This window comes from Agelaius tricolor, unplaced genomic scaffold, assembly GCF_023055355.1.
Source record: "Agelaius tricolor isolate 1412-34295 unplaced genomic scaffold, bAgeTri1.0.p SCAF_1, whole genome shotgun sequence".
Taxonomy (NCBI): Eukaryota; Metazoa; Chordata; class Aves; order Passeriformes; family Icteridae; genus Agelaius; species Agelaius tricolor.
In genome coordinates this window covers 63,586,843-63,610,553 of record NW_027269261.1, presented here as the reverse complement: position 1 = coordinate 63,610,553, position 23,711 = coordinate 63,586,843, and the positions used below count along the sequence as shown (strand labels likewise).

Here is a 23,711-nt window from a genome sequence, read left to right as displayed (position 1 = left end):
CCTTGGCTTCAGAAACCTTTTCCCCCCAAGATCTAATTTGTGTTTTCTTTGCAATGTCTTTGCCACACAGTCGAGTTCCTGGGCCAGTGACAATGTACCCCCATTTCAGGCAGGGAAAGAGGTTACTCACTTCATTCCAACAGCCAGGCATGCTCCCAGGCTTCTGAGCCAGGAAACCCCAATTCCTCCTATCTTTCTTCCCAGGACTTGTTTTCAGACAACTGCTCATTCTAGTCCACAGTTTTTCTTGAAGTCCTTTGAGTTGAAACCCTGCCAATACTAGGGAGAGTTTGTGCTGTGATAACTTTCCCCTTCCTTGTAAGAGAGTGACATCCAGAATTTTGCTACCCATGCTGTCTTTGTATGTTTAGTTATTTCAACACAAATGTACTTTTCAACTTGTCCTTGCTGAATAGCACTTTACAGGAAAAATCTGAGGTTTCTCAAGATGATTTTGAATGCCAGTCCTTTCCTCAAATGTTCTTGCAGTCTCTCCATATCATATAGTCACAAGCCTTTCCTCTTTTCAGTCATTCACATAATTAATTAAAACATATCATCATAGGGCCAAGAACAGAACACAGTATAGCATCATTTCATATTTCTTTCCAATATGACTGTTAACTACTGAAATTTCCTTCTGGACAGAGTTTCCCCTTTTTTTGCAGAATATCTAATGGGTAAGTCAGAATAAAAATTGTTTTGACATTATTGAATTGTTAGTCTCACATGACATTCACTTCAGTGTGCTAAGGAATCACAGCATATTTATCAAAATCAGAAGGAATGCCATACCAGAATGAAAAAATACCCATATCACCATCAATAAGAAAAGATATATTAATGGGTGCAAATATATATAAAACGATAATAATGCCTTGGGAAAAGTTTATCTTAAAAACTGGTCTCAGTTTAACAAATTTAATCTCACATGCTGTGAAAGTTCCATTAATTTAATGGAATTATTTCCAGTACAAAAAAAAATTATAAATTCTGAAGTTATCTTGGATTAAGCTGTTAGTCTCTGCAGGTTAAACAACTAAAAAATACATGAGGGCTTAATGATGAAGTTTTACAGGATGCTGTGTGCTCAGCCCAGGCAATAAAAAATTGTATGTAATTAATACTCTATTGTAGTGCTGAGGTGCACCAAGGCAGAACCAAGGAGTTTGTCATTTCCTAACCTTTGAGGACTTAAGCATGTAATTTTTATTTTCATTTTTTACTCTGCCATTTGTTTTTGATATTAGGTTCTTTTTTTGATTTAACAGATGCACGCCTTTAATGTAATAATACTTTATAGATTCGCCTTTCAGATTAAATTAAAGCATTTATTTTAGATTGGAAGCATATAGAGCTTTACTGCTGCATTCTCTGGGCAAATTCAACTCCCAGTGAAGTCAGAATTGCACTAACACCCAAGGTAGAAAACTGATGTGATCCTGGGAATTCAGAGAAGCATTAATACTTCCAATGCTTTTCTTCAGGAAAGAAAAAGTCAGTGATGTTGATGTAAAAATTACGTGTCTTTGTGTAAACAAAATACACCTCTCATAGTTATTTTATGAGAGTTTTACTCCAAAGAAAAAGACAAAGCACATGTGGTGTATTACTGGCATTTCACAGTGAAGTGATTCTATAAATTCTGAAAAAATGAATTATTTATTGAATTTTATATATTTTTCCATCGGGCAGATATACAGTTCCTTGAAAATATTTTTACCCAGTCTAAATTTAATAAATCAGATATGATATGTTTATTCCTTGACTAAAAAAAATGAACTCTGCTTCTTTGAATTCACAGCGTTTTTCAATATTCCTAAGGACCAGGAAATCGAAGAGCTCTTTGTATCATTCTTCTCCCTGTGACTGTTCTATTGTACCAACTTTCCAAATCCAAGTAATAAAAGCATTGATCTTCTAACATCTTGGCAGTGGAGTTCATCTAATTCTGCATTAGCACTAAACACAAACAAAAAATTTAGTATAAGCAGCCCCAAGAGATGCTTCAACCAGATTTCTCCATTTCCCTAGGCTAAATCAGCTCCTCAAAACTCAATTTAAGAAACTGACACAGACACTACAGTTAGAATGGTAAATCTACTCCCCATCAGTTCCTTAAATAAAGTTTTCAATCACTGATTTGGTCTACAGAGATAGAGCTCTGTTCTAGGTACTCCTCTCAATCTATGCTCATTAAAGGTCATCGCTCCCAGTGTTTCATCTTAATCCTGGCTGGAAGTTGGAAGGTCTTTGAGCCAGTAGGAAATGCTTGCAAGTAAAATATGAACACTGAAGAACTGTAATATGATTCAAAAGGAATGGAGGCAAGAGAGAGAAAATACCTTGAAATAAACTTCCTGAATTTTTGCACGCTTACGTTTTTTTATTCCCAAATACTGTGCTTTCACTACTACCATGGTCCCCAGCATATTACAGTAGGACTTTTAGAGATACCCCATAGATATTCATGCTTCAGGGAAACAATCCATTCTATAACCAGGGGGGTTGGGAATTTTTGTTGGTTGATTCATTGATTGCCTGAGTTTTTATTTGTTTTTTGAAGAACTGCAACAACCCTTCTAAAGCCTTCAAGGAAAGACACATTGAATCACAAAATTATTTAGATTGGAAGGTCATCTTCTCAAAGGAGGGCTAATTAAATGACATTGTTCAGGTATTTTTGTGGTGATATTTTGGATATTGACAAGGATGAAGCTTTTACCTCATTTATGGACACTCATTCTAGTCTTTGGCAATTCTAATGGTTTATTGCCAAAAATATTTTAAAATAATTAGAATTTTCTGTGTTCCAGCTTATGTTTGTTGTTCTCCTGTCCTTCTGCTGTGGACCTGTGAGAGGAGGCTGCCTCTGCCTTCCATAAACTCTCCCTTTCAGTGGTTATGGGCAGGAGTAGCATCCTCACAAGCCTTCAGCTATTAATCCTGAACTGGCCTCACTCCTTCCCCCTCTCCTCAAATGTCCTGTGCTCTAGTCCATAACCAGCTTAGAAGCCTTTGTTGGATTGGTTCCACTCTGTGTATGTCTCTCTCATACTGCGAAGCCCAGAACTGGACCAGGTGTTTTCTCACCAGTGCTGAGCAGAGATGAAGAACCACATTTCTCAGCCTACTGGTGACACTCCCCCAGCACAGCCCAGAAGTTTTTACCACCAACACTCCCAGGTTTCTTTCTGCAGAGCTGCTCCCCTGCCAGTCAGTGTTCAGCCACAGAGAAAGCTCCATTCCCACTGAAAAGGGAACAAACTACTGTTGGTCCTGTCTGAGAGCAGAGACAGGGACCCCTCACAGTCATTCAAACACTCTTGGGCACCCAATGTTATATTAACTGGAAGCCAATCTTCCCTTTTCCACAGCCCTGGGAGATGGAGCAAAGCATCCAAACATTAGCGAAGCATCCAAACATAACTTCAGTAACAGTGCAGCTGACAGCTGACATGAACAGTCAGTGAACAGTCATTAAAACATAGATGATCTAGGAATTAATATTTAAGGATGCCTGCCAGGTACTAGATCCTACTCTTCAATTAAAAGCGTTTGCTGTGTTGTCTTTTCTAATATATCTCTTATCTAAAATATGTCTTATCTTGTACCTTTGTTTAACATGTGAAGGAAAAAGCAGTTTAATTATATTTTAATCAGTCCATATAATTACTCTTTATATAAATTTTAATTTATCTCCCAAAAATAGAATAAAGTTTCTGTAAGACCACCCTGGAAAATACAAGACCAAACAGCATTTGTTTTGTCGTTAAATAACATATCTTCTACAAAGAATCAGATGAAAATATTTGAATCTAAGAGAAAAGAGTCTTAAATATTGGGAAACAAAAGCAGATGTAAAGAGTAGAAAGAAAGAGTGTGATACTTGGAAAATTACTTTTTTACCACCTAATAACACCATCAGTTCAAAACTGTAACCCCATACAGTTAATCTGCATATTTTTTCTACATCTTATGTATACTGTATATATAGTTAGATATGGTGTGCAAACTGGTGCTAAGTATAAGATTAGGAAAATAATAGTTCTTTAGTTCTTTTTGATGAGGTGATTTTGCCATCTTAATTTAGGTGTTCTTGCATTATATGTAAGAATACATATATTCTTATATAAGCAGGTAGTTCTCTTAGGCTTTAGCAGCATTACATGCCTCACAGACAACAGGCAAAAGAGAGACATGCTGTCCATCTGTGGATTAGTACTTAACTGGCTTAAATTGCTGCAGTTTCTTTTGCAGTACATGAGATGCTTTCCTGCATACTAGCAAAAATATCTAGCATGGTATCATAAGATTATTCCTCAGGGGGTGCTTTTGAAAATGTAATAAAACCCATACATTTATCCAGAGTTACACACTGAGTCTTTTTAAATGGCTTTGAATTGTCCTTGGGAGGCTGTGGTTTACTGCAGTGGTGGAATTGTCACATCATAGGAGCAGGTCACTAGAGGAAAGGACACCCACCTGAAAAGTTTTGCTAGCATCAGCTTGTTGGAGATTATAGTTTGTTTATTAATATAGGTGATTAAGTTTCTTTTCATCTGTTTGCATGAGACTTTTGATGTCAGAATAGAAGTTTATGAATAGCTTATTTTTAATTTCTGATTCAAGGATTTGAACCATATCCCCTCCACTGGATATGTGGGACTGCTAACATTTTCCAGTTTGTAAATGCAGCCTAAGCACCTCAAGTTTGGAAAACAGTAACATTTTACAATGAAAATGTTGAAACACATTTTCCATAATGTAGTTCGTTTTCTTGGTCTTCATTTTCTTTTCATTTTGAAAGCAAAAACTAGCTAAAAATGGATTTCATCCATAGTAGTCTCATTATTCAAAACTTTTTCCAACACACAGATTAATAACAAAACAAAAAAAAAACCAACAACAGCAACAACAAAAACCCTGAAAAATAATTATCAGCTTCAGGACAGAAGCAATTGTGTACACTGTTTCTTAAAATTAGTTAAAATAATTTTCAAACACAGGAAGCAGCCAATGTACAAAATATCCATAATTCTCTCTGTGTTCAAGATAATTTAGATCTTCTTATTTCTGTGCTTAAATGACAGTATTGGATAGTCAAATTAGTTTTAATAAAACTAATCTGTGGTCCATATTAAATGACATGATATCACACCACAAAAAGAGAGAGCAATTTCACCTACTGCTAAATTAATTAGTTCATGTAAATTGAAAAGAGGTTGATTTATCAAATCTGATATAGTCTTAGGTATTCTAATAATAACCATCATCACCTACAAGGACATGAATAAACACTTTATGAACTGAAGTTTATCAGAGTCATGTAATGTGTTCCTGTGACAGATATCTTTTCATTTAAAAAATCAAATAGGATCTTTCAGACAGGAGCTGAAGGTAGTTTTTAAAGTCTATAGGGTAGGTATAGCTTGGGCAAAAGTAGCTCTTGCCATACATTGAAAGCATTGAAAACTGTGACACAGGTTTTCCCATGTCATGTGATGGATTGCAGCTGTGCAATTCCTTAAAATTGGTGAGTTGTACTGAGGAGTAAAATGTGCTAAACTAATGGTCAGAAACCTTAGATATTCAGCAGTATTGCAATAGAGACTGTTACATGCAGGGTTTGTGTTTCTGCAGAGATCTGACTTTTCTTTTAGTGGCCCAAATTTGCGAGGCACGTGAATGTTGCACAGCTTCAGATCTGAATCTAATGCTGTGGGTGATGACATCTGTCAGCCTGGTCAGTAGTGGAATAAATTTTAGTGGAAAAGCCTGAAGTAGGTGGTGCTGTACAGTTATTCCACATCATTTCTTGAACAGCGCCCAAGGGCTGTGTGGAGAGAGCCCACACTTCTCCTTCTGTGCTTCCTGATAATCACTCTGTGCTGCCCAGCATCTAGGTTTCAAAACAAGCTTTCCAGAGTCCTTCAGGAATATTTACCACTCTGTTACACCTGGGTCCTTTCTACTGACTTCAGAGGAATTCAAACCATTTAAATCAGGACATTTTGTTTTGCACTGAGAATGCAAATGGGTTGTGAGAACAAGCTATGCTTTTTAAATTGATGCTTTAGCTCATTGCAACCTCCCCACAGAAGTAAATCCTTTAGAAAACATTGGTTTTGGAATAGATGTGAATGAAACTGAGAAAGATTACTCCACATTCTTTTTTAGAAATTTTCTGACTTAGCTAGGCATTTTAATCATTCTGAGATCATAATGCTTATAAAATCTCCACTGACTAGAAATGCTTGGGCTTTAGAGCACAAGGTACACAACACATATTTCTCCTCAGCCTGGTACTTCATGAACCCCACCTGTGTTACAATAATTTCAGGTTTCCTAACACTGCTTTTGGTATAGCAATAGCATTTTTGGGATAGCAACACCATTTTTGTGGTTTTAGAGCTCTATCCAAAGTCTTCTTACTGTTTTCTGCACACACTACTAGATAATTATTTACATTTTAAAAGATAATTTAAAAAAGTAGGAAACAGAAAACATAAATTTACCACTGTACACATGCATTTTGTTCTACAGTACCTAGCACTAAATAATAAGCAACACCAGGGAACACTGAACAAACTGCATCAGCTGGAATGTCTTTCTGCATGCATTCTATCAATTTTCTGATGTTTAAGTTCTCCATCATACATTTCTGCATCCTTCCCTACTAAACATTGGACCATACTAAAATTTTTTCCATGGACAGAGATGATCAAGCAAAGTATTTTGGGGATGGTTTGGTAACTTGGTAAACCATTTATGCTAAAAAATAAAAGAATTTTAAAGATATTAATTTCATGTTGTTCTTCTATTATTTCTAGAGTCCCATATTGTTGTTATTAGATTTCCAAAGTCCATACCTCTTGGGTGCATTCTCATGGCTGCAGATCTTCACAGATTCCTTTTGCTGCACGCTGTTCTCTCTCAGGTCAGGGCTCCTCCAAGGCTCTCCCTGACTGGCTAACCCACCCCCTTTTATCCCAGTCATCTTCATTGGTTACAGCTGCAGCCCAATTAAGGACATCACAGCTGCAGCCCATCGAGGGCAACCGGGACCTCTGGGGCAAAGCCTATATACACATATTCAAATACATTTCCTCTACTATATTTCCCCCTTTGCTTTTACTTAAGTTAACAGTTATACAGATGTTTAATTACAATACATACATTTCTCATGACTCACAGGTCATGCACAACACCCACATTTTCCCATGACTCACAGGCCATGTATAACCCACATAGCTCCTTGCTCAAAGGCCATACTCTTTCACAGCTCCTTGACCCAAAGGCTATGTTCCATTGCAGCTCTTGGCCGCCACAGCTCTCGGCTGTCTTATCTTCTGCTAGTCGCAGCTCTTGGCCGCCACAGCTCTCAGCTGTCTTATGCTCTGCTAACTATCATGTCGGGGTCACCACTTGATCTTCTTCTATTATTTCTAGAGTCCCATATTGTTGTGATTAGATTTCCAAAGTCCATACCTCTTGGGTGCATTCTCATGGCTGCAGATCTTCACAGACTCCTTTTGCTGCACGCTGTTCTCTCTTAGGTCAGGGCTCCTCTAAGGCTCTCCCTGACTGGCTTACCCGCCCTCTTTTATCCCAGTCATCTTCATTGGTTACAGCTGCAGCCCAATTAAGGACATCGCAGCTGCAGCCCATCGAGGGCAACTGGGACCTCTGGGGCAAAGCCTCTATACACATATTCAAATACATTTCCTCTACTATAATTTCATGCTGCAATTTTAATCAAGGCCTAGACCTTTCTTTATTCAGCCTTCAGAATGGTGATTCCAGCTCAGTGGAAGGTTTGCATAGTCTTTTGGATGCAATTCAAGTATAAGATGTCCTTGCAATGCCTAAAGATCTTTGCTTTTTATATATTTTTTCATATACTTGTAGCTTTGTAGACAGTTAATAGATGGTTATATAGCTTGCAGTACTTTTCCTGCCCTTTCTCACACATCTAGAACAATAAGCTAACCCTTTCTAAGACATTCCTGAAATTCTGTTTAGTGTTATTCTCAAGAAGACAAATTCTAACAAGAACACTCTGTTTTGCACTAGAACTCGGAAGACATAGCAAGAAATAGGGCACAAAACCCCCTGGAAGCACTCCAAGGGACAGACTCAAGGGTGGGTTGCTGGGGCAACTACTCTGTTATTGGATGCACTAATTAACCTTATAAAATTTGTAGTAAATCAAATGTATGCATGTGCAGAGCCATACTTGTGCATACTTGTGAAATCTTGCATTGAAGATCTGCTTTTCACATTATCATTCTTAATCTTGTTTGGAAAGTTTTTGTCTTTTATAGGCAACACTTGTGCTTAGAGGGATTTTATTTAGAATTAAGAGGTTATGTATATTTGTGTCTGAAAATTCTAAGCACTATTGATCTGTGTATTTGCCTGGGTAAACCAAGAGAGATTCATACTTCCTTTACTGTTTAAAAACAAAGTGGGGGGGGAAGCCAGTCCCAACAAAATAATGAACTGAGCATCTTTAGAAGCATTATGCCTTACTCATAAAAAACTGATACTAATATATTGTGAAAGTGGTGTGATCATGCATTTTCAGCTCAGTATTAATAACCAGGGTTTGGAAACCTATCAGAACATTCACTTCACTTCTGAAAGAGACCCAGAATCCTAATGATTTTAGTTCAAACATAAAAGTCTTTGCCAGTTTTGTTTCATGGGACACAGATGAGCTCTGGTAATCCCAAGGACAGAACCATGTAGATCACCTGGAAAACTGTCCCCTGTACACTCACATTTTCAGAGCTTGGGTACGAGATGTCTTTGTCAGGGAAATGCAATTTGTCAAAACAATGTATTATATTTAACTCAATTTCCTTAAACAAATTTTCTCAATTTCAGAATGATATCCTTGATTACTGCACAGTGTGAAATAAATAAGATTCGACAGAGTTAGCTACTACTATGGGATGTGAGTGCCTATATAGTTAGCTTTCCATTTCAGTGTGTTTTATCACTGCACAAGCTTACATCCTCCAGAAAGTAATTTTCCAAGAAATTACAAAAATAATGCTTCTCAGGATCTTCAGTAAATATGTATAGTAGCTAAATTGAAATTTATATTTGACTGCAACTTCCTAGTCCTCGTGATAAATGACATTGGGCTACTGTGAAGGGCTAAATTCGCATGTTCTGCACAAGAAAAAAATCAATGGATCTTAGTCCAGAACATTCTAAAAATATTCAGTTTAAATATGAAAAAAAATTTATGAAAGAGTAATATTCATGGAGCACAATAATCATGTTAACCTAGCAATATAAACTGAAGTTTTTACTTCCTTTTTCATTGTATTTTAATTGAAGAACTAAATAGATATAAATTTTTTGAAGAATGATGTTAATAAAAAGTCTTGATACCACTGATCTAATTAAATTAATATTCTGGAGCCTAGCAGGTGGTTTGTCTTTTTTTAGTGAGTAGAAACAGAGCAGATTAAATTTTTTAGATTTTTCAATGTACATATTAAACTACTAGAAAAATATAGAGATCTAAATTAATATAACATTAATTGTACCTTTACTAATTTCAGAAGATAATCAACATGTACTATACAACAGAATAATAATTGTCAAGCTCTGTATAGCAGTGTCCATGCTTTTTGAGAATTATTTATAGTATTTTATAAATATAATATTCTAGTTTCATTTTAGAGAAGAAAATCAGGACATCTGAGTCATCTCTTTCATGCTGGGAAATTTATAATTAAATCCTTCGGAAGTACGTTGGCACACCGGAAATCACTTAAAATATACTTGTAGCATTTTTAACGGAGAAATAGAATACTGAGAAAAGCTATCGAGGGGACAATTTTTGCCATTTTTCATTGATGAGCTTCAGAAGTATATCAGTCAGGTATATTCAAACTGGTTAAACCTTATCTGATTAATGACATAGGTACATCAAATTCTGTAAACAGTTTTCAATTATACTAGTAAAAAATGGTTTAACAAGAGGAAATTAAAGAAGGGAATTCCAGGTTACTGAAAAAAAAATCAAATTAAAGGGAAAACATCACATATATACAAAAATTAGGGAGGAAAACACCCAAATGAGATGAAACGAAATATCCATTTTCCCTACAGATTTAGACAATAATTATTTTCTATATATAAACTTTGCATTTAAAAGGAAAAAAAAAAAAACAACCACACAGCTGACAAGCTTTATTTTGGTTCTTCAGTGAGGAGAGTTTTTTCTTTAGACAGGAAAAAGTCTGCTTGCATGAGAAAATGGTACTGCCTGGTGGGAGTTAGTTTTAGTGGAAAAGTGAGATAACAGAAGAAAAAAAAAGCCTGTAGAGGCCTTGGTGCATCCTAGGCATCCAGAACTACAAATGCTTTCAGACCCTGATCTTTTATCACTGAAACCTTGTGTGATTGTTCTCTCCAAGCAGCCGGTTCTTGCTAGTTTGAGTTTGATAAATGGAACAAGTAGTTACACGGTTGTATTTGACAAAAGATGTACAGAAGCTTGGCAGGTTTGCACAGATTTCAGCAATTCCTAATTAGAAAAATAGAAGAAATCATTTCCCATGACACAGCAAGCCACAACCATTGAAATCAGTACAATTCAACTTCCCCGAGTCGGGGAGATCTCCTGGACTTTCAAGGAGAATCACCCTGGACCACTCCTGCCTCTTTTTTCTCATGGCACTGTTTGGAATCAGCTTCTCTGAGGTGCAACCAACAAAAATCATTGAAACAGGAATATATTGTGATTTCTGCAAAGAGACAGCACACTTACTAATATGTGCTAGTACTAATACAATACACAAAGAGCTGTCTTCCTTTTAAGCACTGGTCTCCTCCTGCTGTGTCTGATTACAAAGAAGCTTTTATTCTTTTTTGGGCAGCTTTTACAAAGCTTTATGTTGCCATGTTCTGTTATCAGCTTTCCTCAGCCAGAAAATGCTATGCATTGTGCAGCTGACCCCCAAAAAGGTTGCCATCTACTGTATTAAACATAGGTACCAAACCATCAGAGCTGAAATTTTTACCCACTAAGCTGAAATAAAATTACAGATGTAATTTGAAGATGTCTCATATCCTAATCTCAGAAATCTGAGTCTCTGAGACCTCCAAACTTCAAGATTTGTCTAATCTAGCAGTACTTTTCCTGACCACTAAAAATATCAACACATCTTCAGAATGTCAGCAAAGATGTCCTACAAAATGTTTTCCTTTGGGATTTTTTCTTGATGAGTATCAAAATCTACTTTAATGCACCAATTTTCAATTTGTAAAAAGCTTTACAAATAGCAGCAGAATTTACAAAAGCAGCACAGTGATCGGCAATAAAGCCCTTACAGATGTATTTCTGTGTCCACAAAGGAAGCAGCTGTTTGTTGAATTTAGGATAATGAAATCTTCCTTGACATACAGACTTTGAACAACAACATATTGGCTTGCCCAATGTGTATCAACAATTCTTGTTAGTTTTCATAGCTTCAAGGCTTATCAGACCATTTCTCTGCATTTCCCTGAACAAAGTTTGAGCCACAGATGTTGGAAGGGAAACAGACGGCAAATGCACTAGAGAGCATAATAAATCCTCAGCTTCCATTGTAGACTTTGTCTATGTCCACTAAAACTGTATTCAAACAGTGAACAAAGTAAATAGCAAGCAGAGTTTGTCAAAAAATAGTTCTAAATGCTGTCAGTAGAAGAGATGTTAATGATAGATACATCATCCCCTTCTTAGATTCCACAGTTCTAAAAGGGGATTCAATTCCTTAAGTGTTTTCTCACTAAGGGAAACTTTTTCCTAAGCTGGGTGACCTTTAATACTGAGCAACAGGAACTGCTCTGCTAATATGGTTGCATGAAAGGGGACATGGCTTGAAGGTTATAGACAAGTTCAAAGCACAACGTAACAACTTATACCTGAGATTTAGCTGTGCAGCAGCTTTGTAGTTAATAGGCTCCTTCTATGCTTATTCTGATCCCAGATATTTTGGGCATAGGAATTTGCAAGGTCTGACTTACATGTTGACTTCTCATGATTTTATTTTATTGTCATTCTTAATCCATCCAAGATGGACCTGAGATATGAATGGTGTCTAATCTTACACAACCAGATTTCATGTTTTATTGTTTTGCTTTCTGAAGTTGACCATTTTTCTTAACAGACTAAGTACATACCAAAAGTAACAACTGCTTTTAAAAAGCCTTCTAAATCACATTATTCAAAGTTCTTTAAGATTCGAAGCTGTGACTTGCCATAGAATTATTATTATTATTATTATTATTATTATTATTATTATTATTATTATTATTACTTAACTGCCAAAAGATTATTTGAATGCAAAGGAATAGTGTAAATATTTCAAAAAATCATCTGAGGATAAATTCAGGGATGGGAAAAAGCTAGATTTTGTGAAGTTTCTATTTATATAAGTAATCTTAAATATTTTAATGTGTAATAATATTTCCCATGTAACTTGGAAATTTACTTATGCTTTAACTAATAATTTTTTAAAATATTGAATCTGTGGTAAGCAAAAATAGCTACCCCTAGAGAAATTATATTCTACACACAGAGCCCAGTTTTGATCCATTTTCACTTCATCTGGCAGATGCATAACATACTCAGTTCCTGCAAGCCAGTTTATCCCTTTCTTTTTCAAGGAATACATTTTTCATTCCTAGTCTGCACTTTGTAAAATGTATTTAGTCCATCATGATTCTTCTCAAGGTATTGCAAATGCTAAAATAGAAATAGACAATGAGTCCTATTCATTTGTGCTGCATCTCTGATAAGAGACTAGAGGTTTCAAATTTTCCATGATAACTAGAATGGCTGAATTCTTCTTTTGACAATAACATGATGAATTCCAGTTTCAGTCATTGAGGAATAAATATATTACTTTAAGCAAAATTACTCCAAAGATGTCCATTCTACAACTTCTTACACCAAGTGAGAAGACCAGTGTTCTGCTTGAGGGGATGTAGCAGCCTTCAGAAAGAAAAATAATCTTTTGGCTTGGGTAAAAGGTAAAAATTCCCATTTCCAAGAAACACATGGCAGACACTTTCCAGTGTCTATGGCTTTAGTAGGGAAGGATCCAGAGAAAAGAGATGGTTTTTGGGGATGAAGACTTATAACCATACATCAATATATATATCTGGGCAAAATTTGCATTGTTTATAGAAATGTTTGGTGTAGTTTCGATCTAAACTAAAACATGCTTTAAGTTAGTTGTATGATTAAATTCATATGAAGCATTTTAAATTTTCTCATACAGCTCATTATTTGCTGGATTTGACTGTTGTGGGAATGAAGGGTAATTATTCATTGCAAACATATTTAGGTCCTTCCTGCCATCTGATAGCTGTGTGTGCTTATGCAGGGTAGCGATTGATTTTTTTTTTTTTTTTTTAAATCATACTTTTGGTACAAACTGTAAATCAGAGAAAAAAAATTAAGCTACACTGCAGTGTCAAGTGCAATCACAGACCAATTGACACGTGACATTATCCAAAACCTCTCTGGAGGGAGTTACCTCTTCATAAGTTAGTGCAAAAAGGTGAAATAAGTGAGGCTGAAAAAACAGCTCTTTTGAAGGGAAAGAAATGTGAATACAACTTATGTGCTACAGAATAGCATTCTATTATTTTTGGCACGGTAAGTCTAATTAAATAGTTACATTTTAAAATCTTTATGAGAATCTTAATTATTAATGACATCAACAGGCTGGAAAAAATGTAGGTTAGGTGTGGGGAGAGTTTGGCTCTGCAAAGACATTACTTAAAAGCAATCTTTTTTTGCATGACTGAGCACATGTGCACACAGACTAGATAGTCACACTTTACAATGAGGTTACAGTCATAAATTATTTATAAAATGTTGGTAAACACTGTAGGCTATTACAGAATCTACAGAGTCCATAGTTTTGTTATAGCTATGTGTAACACCATCAAGCAATGTGCAACCACATATAATTTATGAAAGTAATATCCGTAGTATTGTTTATGATGTGTATTAATAATTTATTAATCCTTTATGAACTATTTATAAATGCAATCCTAATGGAAGGCATGGCTGACTAGTTACTCCATCACCCTAGCTGTATGGGAGTCAAAGGTTGCACATCTCTGCCCCTCCTTTTTACCTAGCCCAGTAGTCTTTAGACAAGGCAACACTCACTCTTTCCTTACAGGGTCCTAGGAAAGTAGAAATCAGAGAGAGGCATTGTAAAGAGATTTGCCTGCAAGCAAATGCACAGGATTCTTCAATCTTCTCCAATATTTCAGCAGAGCTACCATAGGTCTCCTTCACTGGGTCCATTAGAAAAAGCTCCTGGCAGATGACGTGTGTATATTAAAGTGTACAAAGGCTTGATTCTGGGGGATTTTTGTACAGTTTGGTACATCAGATCAACAAAATATGGGTCATCAATCCTTATGGTATCCACTGGAAAATGGGCAATCAGCCGAAATGAGTGCTATAGTCTAGGCTGCCATGATCTCTAGGAACAGATCCTGGCTTGCAGGATTATTTTTCTGCTCCAAAGCATCTCTGCCTGACAAGGTACAGCCACTTCTGCTTGCAGCAGGCAAGCTCCACTAACTTTCATGTGCCAGCGCAGTTTTATTGCAGCTCTTTGCTTCTTTATGCATGCTGTGAAATCCCTTGCTGAGGCATTGGATACCAGGGTACCATCCCCACACAATAATTCTTCTCTTGCTCTTCTGCAGGAAACAGATCTCATTCTGACCTTTAACATCTCAATGCACCGTTCCTGGTGGATGGAGAATGGGCCAGGCTGCACCGTGACCTCAGTAACCCCAGCACCGGACTGGGCACCAGAGGATCATCGTTACATCACTGTCTCGGGGTGTTTCCTCGAATACCAGTACATAGAAGTGGCTCACAGCTCTCTTCAGATCTTCCTTGCTGTAAGTGTTTACAAATGGCTTCAATTCCACTACCTTTTCAGGATTTCTTCTCTTCTTTACTGGAATAGTGGATGGTTGTGGCACTCACTCACAAACCCTGGGTTTAGGTTTTAGTTTAGTTATGAAACTCCATTGTCATTCAGCCAGTTCAAGATAGCTGCATGCAAAAATTTCCAACATACATATTTATTATTGCACTAAAAACTAATGACGTGGCACACTCTGTTTTCCTGATACTGTAATATATAAGTTTTGACATAATAGCAAGTTACAGCTATTGTTGTGAAAGCCAAATTAAATATGAAATTGAATATAAAAGACAAACCAACAGTAAAAATAGATTCCCTGATCAGTTCACAGGACTCAAACTCATCAATTTGTTTTTAACTGCATTAATTGACACTAGACTACAATGGGAGGGGTTTTCCCTCCCCTCCAGAAAAAGTTACACTTATATGAAAATCAAAACCCAAGATCTTAAATCTTTTATAGGAGTACAAGAATCCATTGTTGCACTGCAGAAAATTTATAAGGGATGAAAACTGTTTGCTTGGGGGAAATAATGTATAATGGAGCTCACAGTTATCCAAAAAGTGGGTGACTTTTCCATTTATCTATTCCCCAGCATTTTATAACACTCAGACTTGACTCGTGGAATTGTAGCTTCATAGAATAATTTTGGTTGGAAAAGACCTCTAAGATCATCAAGCCCAACCCTTAACACAGGACTGCCAAGTCCAACACTAAAGCCTGCTCTTAAGCAACTCATCTGCACATATTTTAATACCTCCAGGGAAGGAAATTACACCATTACCCTGGGCAGCCTGTTAAAGTGCTCAACAAACCTTTTGGTGAATAATTTTTTCTTAATATCCAACATAAAGTTTCCCTGGTGCAAGCTTAATTTCCTTTCATCCAGACCAGGATGCCATTGGCCTTCTTGGCCATGTGGGCACACGCTGGCTCCTGTTCAGTCAGTGTTGACCAGCACCCCCAGGTCCTTTTCCGACAGGCAGCTTTCCAGACACTCTATCCCCAGCCTGTGGCAGTGCCTACAGTTGTTGTGACCCAAGTGCAGGACCTGGCGCTTGGCCTTGTTGAACTTCATAAAATTGGCTTTGGCCCATTGATTCAGCCTGCCCTCTCCTCTGCAGAGCCCTCCTACCCTCAAGCCTTTAAAAACAGATAACCAGGCTATTTTTTCTGCCTTTTATTTTTTAATTTAATGAACGGTGAACAAGAAACTTGAGGTGTATGTAGTTCAAGCCCAGTTCTGTTCCTGATTCAACAAGGTTTTTTTGTGCGTCTGTGTTTAAATAGAGCTGTGGTTTTGGATAATCTCATTCTTTTCAAGTCAGAGTAATGTTTCAAAATAACAAGCCATTAGTAATCTGCTAGCTGTAGCTAACTACATCTGTGTTGTATTCCCATTCATGTTACTCCAAATGTGGTTATCACTGGTAAAAAGCTGCACAGCATAAGTATGGGTCAATTTTACAAACCTTGTGCTTGACTACTGTTGACATCACTTTCACATTTCCCATTGTGGCTATTTTTTTCTATTAGAAATGCTAGTGTAAATTCACTCCCATATTAAATGTGATTAAATGGGAAACAGAGGAATTAACTGGTAAAGCTCAGTGACACATAACACAAAGTAAGAAGAGAAGATACTGTTTGTGTCAGGAAAATTAATCCACAAATACCAGAGGTTTATATCCAAAAAGGAGACAGAGAAGTCCTATTACTTTATTTGAATAAAGGGACAGGTCATGGGCATTTCCCATGGGGTCCCTCAAATTGTTAGAGGACTCAACCTCCTTTTTATCTTAATTTCCCAGCCCCATTTCCCTCTATCTTTCCCCACTGGCTAAGGTACTTGAGAAGTACAGGCTTTCCAAATCACCTATGACCCCCTTCTAATATATACCTCCCCCTTTTTCTTTTCTTTGTGTCAGTCAGTGGAATTCCTACAGAATTGCATTGTCAGTGGAGTTGGACTAAATGATTTCCAGAGGTCCCTTCCTTCTCTAACAATTCTGTGAATCTGTGATTCTGTATTTCCATGGAACAACTTCCTCATTTCCTGCCCTCCCCAATTCTTGATCAATATCACAGCTGAATCTGCTAAGGTGAGATCTTAGCTTCATCACATTTTGACAGGAACAGCTATTTAAAGGTTTGCTGATAAATGCAGAAAAAATGCATAATTTTGGCCACAACTAATTCAATATTCTTGTTGGAAAGAACTAACCCCTAACGTAGCCTGTTGTCAAGGTTTGAAGCTGGCACAATGCCCCCATTAAAATACTTTCTCCCTGGTGTCTGCTGTGAGATGTGACCAGGAATAAGCAAAGCAGGCCCCCACTTCGAAATAAAGAAAAAAAAACTTTAACTAAACTACAACTCTAAGTAAAAAGAAACACACAGGGAAAATGAAAACCCTCCAGAAACATTTCCTCCTCTCCCCACCAAATTCCAATACATCCATCCCCCAAATTTCAACTCTCAGTCCATCACCACTCTTTAGATAATCAATCCTCAGTTCATCAAGAGGAGAGGAGTCCTTCTTGTACCATGGGCTTCCCCTGGAAACACAATCGAAGCCTCGTGTGTTTCTGTGTCACTGGTGGCACCGCCCGGAGTACATCTGCTGTCGTGACTTCTTCCTTCCATGTCCAGTGCTCTCACCACTACACATGGACCAGAGCTGCTTCTAGGGTTGTCTTTTTAAGGATGCTTTGTAACGTTCCAAAAAGAGCACAGTCTCACCTTTGGGACACCTGTCCTCCCCAGAATTAACCCTTTGGAGCCGAGGGGTCTCAACACTGAACCCTCTTGGCTCTGAGCCATTCCTTCCCCCTGGAGGCAGTCTCTGTGTCACAGGAAACATGGTTCTGTCCATGGCTATAGCAAGAAGAGTCCAGCTAAAACCACTCCATCATCTCTTCCCACCTAAGATTCTTCTCTACTCTTCCGCATCTTTCACTTGCCCAGACCTCTCTCACACTTGCACATTTCCTTCTTCCATTTCATCTGTATCTCTCTTCTAGGAAAGGTTAATGTTCTGCAAAGTTTTCATTGTCTAAAAAAGGGTTAGAAGCTCAGGCTCTGCCCGCCCAAAGCTCCCACAAGCGGCCGGACACCTTCTCACTGCACCCCACCCTTCTTCTCCTTCTCGGCCATGCTGCCAGCACATGTATCAAGTTCCAAGGTAGCAGTCACAGGCACAGGCTGTAGTCTCTCTCTCTCTCTCTCTCTCTCTCTCTCTCTCTCTCCTGGGGGTGGCTGCCCGATGCCTCCTGGTGCTTCTCCCACCCTTCCATCCTCGGGGGCCTCTTCACCTCCCCTCTCTGTCCAAGCCCCGGCCTACCTCACCCGGCCGCATGGCTCCCCTGCCCGCCCAGCAGCAGCAGCTGGGCTGGGGCAGAGATCCGAACTCTTTCCCCACCGGAACCCAAGAGAGCCTCCCAGGGGAGAGCTCTGCTTTTAACCCCGTGTTCTCAGAGGCGTATCCATGTGCCCAGTGGCCACACCAGGTGCTAATATTAAAATCTGAACACCTATTGGTGACCACAGCATATCCCAGAAAACCTACTTCCTCTCAAACCACGACACCTGTGCTCACATACTCTCCACTAGGCACTTCTCTCCCAGGGAAGTCTCATTTACAGAGCTCCCAAGTCTTGAGCATCTGATCCATCCAATATGCTCGGCAAGGACCACAACTCTGCCTGTCCTTATGTCTACAAATTACCAAAATGAACTGGTCTAGTGATGGCATGACTCATATACTCATATACTTCAGGCAATAAAGTGTCCCTGTGTGTTTAAAGGCTATTGATTCTTGTTGCTTGCATTAGAGAAGCTATTTCATTTTCAGGCCTACTGGGTTATCAAGGATAGATATACTTAAATGACTGATCTCTGGAGGGAATTATTCCAGGTAAAGAATGAGGTCAGTGGTACTAATGGGGATTTGATTTGCAGCTATTTGAGCTGCATTCTGTATGGTATCTGCAGAGGAGTCTGACTGAAACTTCCTACCTCTAAACAATAGGAGGTATAGCTGCCACTTCTCCATGGGGAGGGCAGTGCTTGGGAGGGACACAGTGCAGGTCATACACCACTGTTAATCTTGGCATATCATGTCAGAGCATAAGGCAGTCATTGGCTCTGCATGTAAATAGTATTTTCATCCCAGCCTTTTGTCACACAGATGGAAGTTTCTCATAAGCTGGCAGTTTCTAAGCACTCACACATATCAATGTCTAATTCTACCTACAGAGCCTATGTACAGTTTTCTTCATTTCCACAGTTCGTTGAACTCTTGTCTTTTAAGAGAAGGCGAGAGGCTTTTCAGTTCAGGCCCTGAGCTGCAGTTCAGGTCAGAGGGTTCTGCTTCCAGATCTATCACAATGTTCTTTTGAAATCATGTCATCGCTCTGTGCCTCTTTCCAAGTGCAGAAGAGAGAGAAAAGCATGCCTAAATTTTTCATGTTCATTTCATAAGACTCTGTAGCATTTGCCTAGATGGAGATCTCTTGAATCTTTCAAAAAGCCCCTAAATATGCAGGACACCCAGTACAGGAAGGTCTTTGTGTGGTACAAGGAAATTATAATGTTAATTGCATTTCATACAGAAATTGAGCTCAGATTCTCTGCATCTTTCTTTTGTCTTTGTTTTACTCTTTGATTATGCATGACCTGCCCTCACTCCCACAAGTCTGTTCTTGCAAAAGTCAACAAATTAAAACCCATTTGTAGATCAAAACTCTGAAAAGATGCAAATTAGAGATCAGCCTTGGAGATAAGTGTAACAGAATTACAAATCTATTTGCCAACACAGGATTAAAAATATTTAGTATGCTTGTCTTTTACTTCTCACACACTCAAAAATCTATTGATTTTAGTGGAGATAAGTGCCTGAGTTATGGGAATATGACTAATATGAAGGCATCACCTTAGCCAGTTTGGGTTTTAGTTACATAGCCCTCAAAAAGATGGACTGTGTAATATTATTCCAGTAAAACAAGTGGAAGAAAGGCATTTCTTATGTACTGCATCTGCATTATTGATGGTAATTTACATACCGAATAAATAAAACCATAAGTAAACTCTTACATAAAAGTATTGACCATTTTCAAAGTGATCCTGTCCACTGACTTTTATGTGCTATATATTAGTCTGAATTTCTTTTTGTTCCTTCCTGTATTTTTGCTTGAGTATATGCTTCATGCAATCATTAAAATTATTATTTCATGCTTCAAAATCTGAAATATGTAATTACCCATCCATAGTATTTACAGTAAATGTATAGTGTTTGGATTTCTGCAAAGTTTGCATCATGCACAATACCTTTCAAGCCCTGATGCTGTCAGATGGATTTAAAACACCATGAAGCATAACTGTGTTATTAAGATGCAATAGTACAGCTATGAACTTAGGACGCCAGCCTCAAAATCTCTGCTCTGTTGCAGACTTACCATAAAACCTCTGGCAGGGTGCTTAATTCATGGCAATTATTGTCTGTACTATACAAACAGTGGTTCTTAAATATTTCAGAAAGATGCTGCCCAGGACAATTCCATTAAACATTGCAGGTAATCCAATATTATGGAAAGGTGGTCTGTATATGTATTTAAGCACTTAGAACAATAGAATAGCATTAATGTTCCCTGCTTCTCTTAAGGATTAATAATTAGAATAGGAAAGTCTTAAAATCTTTAATGTTTGCATAGCACAGGTGGCATTAAATACCTTCAAGCCTGGGTAGAGAGATAGGAGTACTCAGTAAAAGTGTGCTTTTTTACAAGAATATATTTACTGAACTATCTGCATGTGTTTTAGACCTCCATGCTCAAATACGTTACTCAGAGTCTAACACTTAAAGGCCCTCAACAGTGCTGAGGAACTATGATTAGAAAAAAAAGCAGTGGTTCCCATCCAAAAGAACTAAACTTTGAAGTATAAAACAAGCCAGCCAGCCCATATGGAAAGGAAAAGAGGAAAAAACAGGAAGACAGAGAGGGAATATTAGTTTGAAGTTTCATTGGACCTCCTGTTTGACCATTGTCAGCTTTCCTGTAGGCATGATAAAAAAGTCCTATGATTCAGAATAAATAAACTTCTGATAAATTTTATCTGCTGGAAAATTATCTTAAAAAGCAGAAAAAGACAGAAGTGTGTGAAAGTTCGAAATTTAGGAATTAGCTGACAAGAAGCTGGTGTCTCATTAGCAGTGCACTCTCATACTGACAGGAGGGGACAAGCCAGGTGGGACAGGCCACAGAGAGTCTTGCAAGAGAATGAAGTAGTTGAATTTCACTGGACAAAACTAAGGAAAAGAAATGGAGGTTTTAAAGCAAGAGGTGGAAAATAATCTCAGCGGCGGGCATTTTCAGGAGCAAGGAGAAGACATGGCACAGGAGGAGAGGCAGGATGCTCCTCAGAAGCTGAGACTCACAGTAAGACATCAGAGGGTATAAGAAGGACACCAAAGGTTAAAGAGAGAGCTTGTAAGGTAGAGTAGAAAGAGAAAAGAAGCCTTCTGCTAGGGAAGTACATTTGATCTCTTTTTTTTTTTTTTTTCCTTGTGGTTTTAATTTAATTTTATTTGAGAAGATATTGGTAACACCTGAGCATAGCAAAAAGCCAGAATTTCCTCCAGATACACCAGCAAATTATAGAGCAAGACTGAAAGACTCAGGCAGCAGATATGTCAGCAGGACAGACTGCATGATACAAGGAGAGGCAAAACAGCAAAGGCAGGGGAGATGTGGAAAGTAGTCACAGGAATGCACGGAAAATGAAATCTGCCCATCAAATAATGTCATTAAGAATGAGGCAAACAGCAAAAGAGTGTTTCCATGTTTCCCAAAATATTCATGAGTCGAAACAACACAGAGGTTTGCCCTGGATAATCCAAGTTGAAATTCTAAAATTAAACAGGCAGGTCCCTTTGACAGAGCTGCACAGGAGTATTCTGAAAACTTGTACTGTAGTAACAGCCTTCAATGTGCTCAGATGGATAATATTCATCTTTTAGGAAGAGTAACAATTGATGTAGCCCTTGTGTTCTGCCAATAAACCAGCATATTCCATTCCTCTGCTCAAAATACATACAGTGCGATATGCTGGGAAAAAACAAAATGCAGCAAAGCTCTTGCAAAACATCAAATGCAGCAGTAAACCTAATGCTGTGTTCTTAATTTTCCAGTCCTTTTTACCCAATATAAAGGTCATCAATTGTGCAGGAAGTACGTCTTGCACATAAAAGCCTGTTCTTAGATTTGTCCTTGATAACTTTGTTCCTGCACCTCCCTTCTGTCAAGAGCCTCCACCTCTTCTACATGCTTATATTCATTCACAAACTTTGCACATCAGCTGTCTCTTCCTGTGCTTTTAGAGTGGTGAGAATATTTATATGTGAGTAAAGAGATAAGAGCTCATATAATTAAGTTGTGACTCTTTGAACCTAATGGAGAAAAATAACATTATTTAATTAAAGCAAGGTTCTTTTCTAAGGCAATACAATGGTTGAAAGAAAATTGATTCCTAATGATATAGATTGGTACTTTAGAAAGTCTTTTTTTCACTGTGGGACTGGGCAAAATCAGCACAATGTGAAGAGGGTATGAATCATTGTAAAGTGTTAATAGCACTGACTTGCCATGTTAGCAGACAGGCATCAGGTTCAGGAATCTTTGACATTGGCTCAGAGCACAGTATATTGCTTTTTCTGTGTTTGACAATAATGCTACAACATATGTCATTTGTATTTTGAAGGATTTCTGTAAGAGATTTTTTTTTATATCTGTATGTATTATCTGTTATTGCTTCTATCAAATTTTACCTGCATATCTTCACTACTTCTTGCAGAAAACTGAATTTTACACATCAAAGCATAAACGTTTTTCATAATGAGTAGGTTGCTTTGTCAGTAGAATTGTACTCATTCATTTTCCTGAAAACTTCCCTTCTTAATGAGCTGTGTTTGTATAAAGCTAAGCTATGTAATTGTCTGAAAACAAGTTTTCTCCAACTCAGAAGAGAGAAGTCAGCTTTAAACAGTCTTCCCTAACCAAGGCAAACAGGATTGTCTCTGAAAGATTTATTTCCCTGGTGGAGAGAAAGACAACAGCACCAGCACTGGAAGAGACTGGAAGAAGCAGTTCTGCTTCTCACAGATGCTCTTGCAGTACCAAAGGCAAATAGCATATGTGATTTTTTTTTTTTTTTGAGTGAGATTGGAATTATGAAAACAAAGAGCTGAACATTGGACTCATTACTTTGTGGCCAGAGGGAATTTTCCTGAGAATTTTTTTTGATCACCTCATATGTGTTTCTTGACAGAGGGGACTCTGAATTCTGGCTGACCCTGTAGTGATCTGACAGAGCAATGAGATTAAGGATCCCCAGGTTCAGTGGCTCACGGCTGTCTGGGGGCTGTGTGATCTAGATGGTGCTGTGCTGACTGGTGATGCTTTCCTTCTGACTTGCTGCCTCCCACAACTGGCATTTAAATTATTCCTCAGTTCTGGTACTGGCATAGTCCTGTTTTTATTTCTCTGTCATAGCATGAGAGCTGCGCGTGAACATGTTCCAGCTATACATGGGTCAGATGAATTGGACTGGGGTCTATTTAACCTAGTCTTGGTGAGCCTCTCTCTGAAGAGATTCTGGATAAGTAGCCTAGTCCATTTGATTTTCTCTCTATTCAAAGGAATTTACAAGGTAGAAAAAGCTTATTACATTTGTTT

General features: G+C 37.9%; 1 protein-coding gene across 3 annotated transcripts in view; it reads left to right on the top strand.

The window, feature by feature from the left end:
* Positions 1-23,711, top strand: part of NKAIN2 (sodium/potassium transporting ATPase interacting 2) — a 518,720-nt gene that overhangs the window by 427,553 nt on the left and 67,456 nt on the right. For all 3 annotated transcript variants that reach the window (XR_011680776.1, XR_011680775.1, XM_071437552.1), the window contains one exon: positions 14,749-14,949. Coding sequence is in view for 1 of the 3 variants with exons in the window: in XM_071437552.1 (XP_071293653.1) it covers positions 14,749-14,949 (201 nt within the window). In the remaining 2 variants the exon portion in view is untranslated. The remainder of the gene's footprint in view (positions 1-14,748; positions 14,950-23,711) is intronic.